Here is a 3,901-nt window from a genome sequence, read left to right on the forward strand (position 1 = left end):
GTTTGTGTGTCACTACCATAAAGAGCATATGAGCCAAATTCAAAGAATATACTTTGTATTATTGAAACCCAAAAATCATGTATGTTTAATCAAAATATGTTCTTCACTAAAAAAATAATCAATATATGTTAAATAACATAAGTTATAATGTAAAGAACATATAGTTGTACCCAAAGAACACACTGATCACACTCAAAAAACATATTTAAGGTATGTTCTTTGTCAAATACAGGTATGTTCTTTATCAAACACTATATATTCTTTTCGTCTTTCTTTTGTTTACTCAGGTGCACGAGTGTATTATCTTATTTTTATTATTTTTTACTCTCTCCGTCCCTAAATTACATTTCTATTTCTCTCTATTATGTGAGGAATAACTGCTAGAAGGAGGAATGTAATTTAGGGACGGAGGGAGTACTTTTATAACTGAAAAAGGCTTTATGAAGTTGGAGTTATGGCCATAAGTAATGCCGTTTGATGTATGTGAAAGGAATAATAATGTTTAGTTACTTGAACACATATATTTGAAGCGGGAGGATAAAGAGGCACCATATCAGTTGCTCTAGAACAACATTTGTAAGATCATGATATGTTGCGTTACTCTGCTAGCAGATCTGCGCCACTGTACAAACCATATTGACGTAATTACCCATGTTGAAATTTTACACAAATGGTTAACTATGCAATTCAAATTCAATACCAACTTCAGCATATTTTTCAAAATAAAAAACTTTTTCTTTATAATATATACTAGTATTGTTCTAATCAAAACCCCTTTTATAAATTATGTGAACACTCCCACTATAGCTTATAAATAGTAGCTACAAATCACTATTAAAAATGAATAATGTTATGCCTTTTTTACCGTTGTAAATGGTGCAATTTTACAGTGATTTGGCTTCCAATAATTATGCTTGCAAACAATGCTTTTTCCTCATTTCCTGCTCCACCATTCACTTCTGGCGGTGCTGCTTTCTCTCTCCTTAGATCACTTCCCCTTCGTTCATCTCTCCTTACCTCCATTTTACATTTCTCTGGGCATAGCTCTCATCGCAAAAAATGAAGCAACAGTGGTGAAATACAATCTGAACTTTCTCCTGTCGAACAATTATAGGTACGTTTCTCATGAAGTAATTGTTTCAATTTCATAGACTTAGGTGTATTTTTTTTCTAAATTTTTAGATTCCATCAAACCCTAGCCCTAATTTCTGATTTCCCCAAAATAAAAGCCTATTTTGTGTTTGAATTTAGAGGAAAACAACTGATTTTCTGAATTTAGGAGAAATTATGTGTGATTATAATTGTTTCAATTTCATAGATTTAGGTGTGTATTTTTTTTTTCTAAATTTTTAGATTCTATCAAACCCTAGCCCTAAGTTCTGATTTCCCCAAAATAATAGCCTCTTTTGTGTTTTGGAGGAAAACAATTGATTTTCTAAATTTAGGAGAAATTATGTGTGATTATGATGCAGCAATCGCTGCCGGTGATATGCGAATATGGATAAACGGAAGCGTAAATGGATGCTTTCGAAACGCGAATTGGCCCAAAGGTTGAGGATGAAGAAGTAGCAACATTTGGATGAGCTTCACTATTTCTTGTCGATCAAGCACTCATGTTTGCTCTTAAGTCGGTGTTTTTCCTAATTTTGTAATTGGTTTCAAATATCTTAATTTTATTTGGTTTTTTAAAATTTAAATTATTATTAATTTCATTCTATTTTGGTTACTTGAATTATTTTGTGTTTTCAATTAAATTGATGATAGGGCTCGATTTTTTGTAGTTTGATCTACCAGAGGATGCAAGAAATCTTGTGAGAAAGTTTATGTTATTCACAATGATAATAGAACTTATTTGGTGTGTGAAATAAAGAAACGTAGATTTGTATATAATTTTTAAGCATACTTTGAGGCTTTAATATGACGTTTACGTCGATGTATTGGTATTCAGATGTGCGTTGAATTTGTTTTGTTTTATATTTATAATTTTAAGCATAATTGTGTTGGTTATTACCCTGGAGATTAAGGATGTGTAATTTTTTTGGCATTTTTTGCTTTCAAAATCTGAGATCTTTATGTAATGTGTCTGTTATATTGTTTGTTTACTCAATTAAAGCAATAATTGAGTTTTAACTTTAATTTGTAGGCTTTCCATGAAGAAAGGAGCCGCAGCTAAGAAGGGGAAGCCAACAAAGGACCTTACCAAGCCAAAGAGGCCTCTAAGTGCCTTCTTTGTTTTTATGTATAACTCTAATTTTCGCTCATTTTTCGGTTATTCTGTTGTTTGATTATGGAAATATGCCATGTTTGCTTGATATTGACTTGTCAATTGTGATAGGGAGGAGTTTAGACATACAAGCAGAAGCACCCCAAAAACAATTTTGTTGCTGCTGTGAGTCTCAAATTTACAATCTGCCTTTTGAACTATTTAATTTTATTGGTCTGTCATTTGACGGAATTTGATTTTATGTTTAAATTGGGAAAGCAGGTGGTGAGAAGTGGAAATCATTGACTGATGTTATAAGTTTGATCTTAATTATTCTCTACTGGGTTTACTTTTGTATGTGATTCAAAATTATTGAAGTAACCATTGTTTGTTATTGGTTACAGAACAAGGCTCCTTACATCCATAAAGCAGAGAAAAGGAAGGCTGATTATGAAAAGAGCATGACCACCTACAAGAAGAAATTAGTTAGTCTAATTTTACTCCATTTGACTTTGAAACCTGCTTATTTATGCTGATTGTGAAAAGAGCATGACCACCTACAAGAAGATTTGAGACTTCCCTTTTTGGGCTCAATTATTCTGGTGTGCTTGTTGTATAAATTATGATCATGCTAGTAATTCATACATTTGTGTGTATCTTAGCACGTGGAAAGTAGCTGTCAAATTAACTCTGTAATTTCAGGTTTCTTGTTGTGATATGTAAGCTACTGAAACGATTTTAGAATAGGGGAATTAATTTGGGAATTCCTGCGTTCTATTTTTTTTTCCCCTATAATGGTTTTTTTTTTAAAGGTATCCATTTTAGAATCGGAGAATTAATTTGAGAATTAATTCAAGCGGATATGATTGTTAAATTGAATGTTAATATGTTTTTTGGCCTTTGAATTTTCAGCTTGTTTTTATGATTTATACGGTAATGCAGAAACTATTTATAGAAGCTGTTCAAGATGGAACAATAGAAGATTTTTTCAAGTAAGTCGATCCTTCAAAGTCAGATAGATTATATATGATATCAGACAATCTTACAAAAAGATACGTGCATGTATGAGTAGTATAAATGTGAAATTTAGAAATTGGAACTCTGAAGGAGGTCTGAAAATCGGAGGTAAATATGGAATGTCTTTAATCAGGCCAAGTTTATCTAGGGCCAGTTTTAAGGATTTGAATGTGGTAATCCTTCACACTTTAATGTTCCCAATTATATTCACGATGTCTATCTTTGAAATATATATCTGTGGGTATTGTGAGATAATTATTAAATTCAACTTACAAAATCAGTGGTCAGCTCTGTATTATTTTGGTATGTCTTGAAATAAGTATGTGCCTTGCTATTCAGAAATGGCCACAACTCTAGAAGCTGAATCAGTGTTTTGATTTGTTGACTAAATTTGTTGGTCACATTTTAATCTATATATGTATAGTTAGTCAGTCACCTAAATTGACTTGATTTATGGCAGCTAAAAAGCTACTATTATACTTTTAATAATCATCAATGTGGGGTTTTATTTCACTTTGGTGGGCTATTTTTCAGCTATATTTTGATGTACATTGTTGTGATTAAATATGGGTTATAGTTGATTTGTTGCTGTTTAATGTAATGTGGATTAACAGGTTCAGTTTGAGGTTGTAGTGAATGAAATGAAATTACCATAGTTTATTTTTGAATACTATCTCCAGC

At 31.7% G+C, this 3,901-nt stretch overlaps 1 protein-coding gene across 3 annotated transcripts; it reads left to right on the forward strand.

The window, feature by feature from the left end:
* Positions 1-781: 781 nt before the first annotated feature.
* On the forward strand, positions 782-3,077 carry LOC145562303 (uncharacterized). 3 transcript variants are annotated; one of them, XR_014094317.1, is made up of 5 exons: positions 792-1,114; positions 1,473-1,627; positions 2,144-2,239; positions 2,336-2,389; positions 2,608-3,077. XR_014094317.1 is itself a non-coding variant. In XM_081622528.1 (4 exons), the coding sequence occupies exons 1-4, from the start codon at positions 924-926 to the stop codon at positions 2,666-2,668; spliced, it is 402 nt and encodes a 133-aa protein (XP_081478654.1). In that variant the 5' UTR covers positions 782-923; the 3' UTR covers positions 2,669-3,077. The 3 variants fall into 3 exon arrangements, 1 of the variants encoding a protein (XP_081478654.1); XM_081622528.1 differs by lacking the exon at positions 1,473-1,627 and having other exon boundaries at positions 782-1,114; XR_014094316.1 differs by having other exon boundaries at positions 1,473-2,239.
* Positions 3,078-3,901: the final 824 nt, after the last annotated feature.

Source organism: Chenopodium album, chromosome 10, assembly GCF_948465745.1.
Source record: "Chenopodium album chromosome 10, dcCheAlbu1.1, whole genome shotgun sequence".
Lineage (NCBI taxonomy): Eukaryota > Viridiplantae > Streptophyta > Magnoliopsida > Caryophyllales > Amaranthaceae > Chenopodium > Chenopodium album.

Bases quoted from the DNA above. Each gene is read 5' to 3' on its own strand.
- LOC145562303 (XM_081622528.1), top strand. From the start codon at position 924: ATGCTTTTTCCTCATTTCCTGCTCCACCATTCACTTCTGGCGGTGCTG. The intron at 1,115-2,143 runs GTACGTTTCTCA...TTTAATTTGTAG, and splicing joins CTCCTGTCGAACAATTATAG to GCTTTCCATGAAGAAAGGAG. The intron at 2,390-2,607 runs GTGAGTCTCAAA...TATTGGTTACAG, and splicing joins AAAACAATTTTGTTGCTGCT to AACAAGGCTCCTTACATCCA.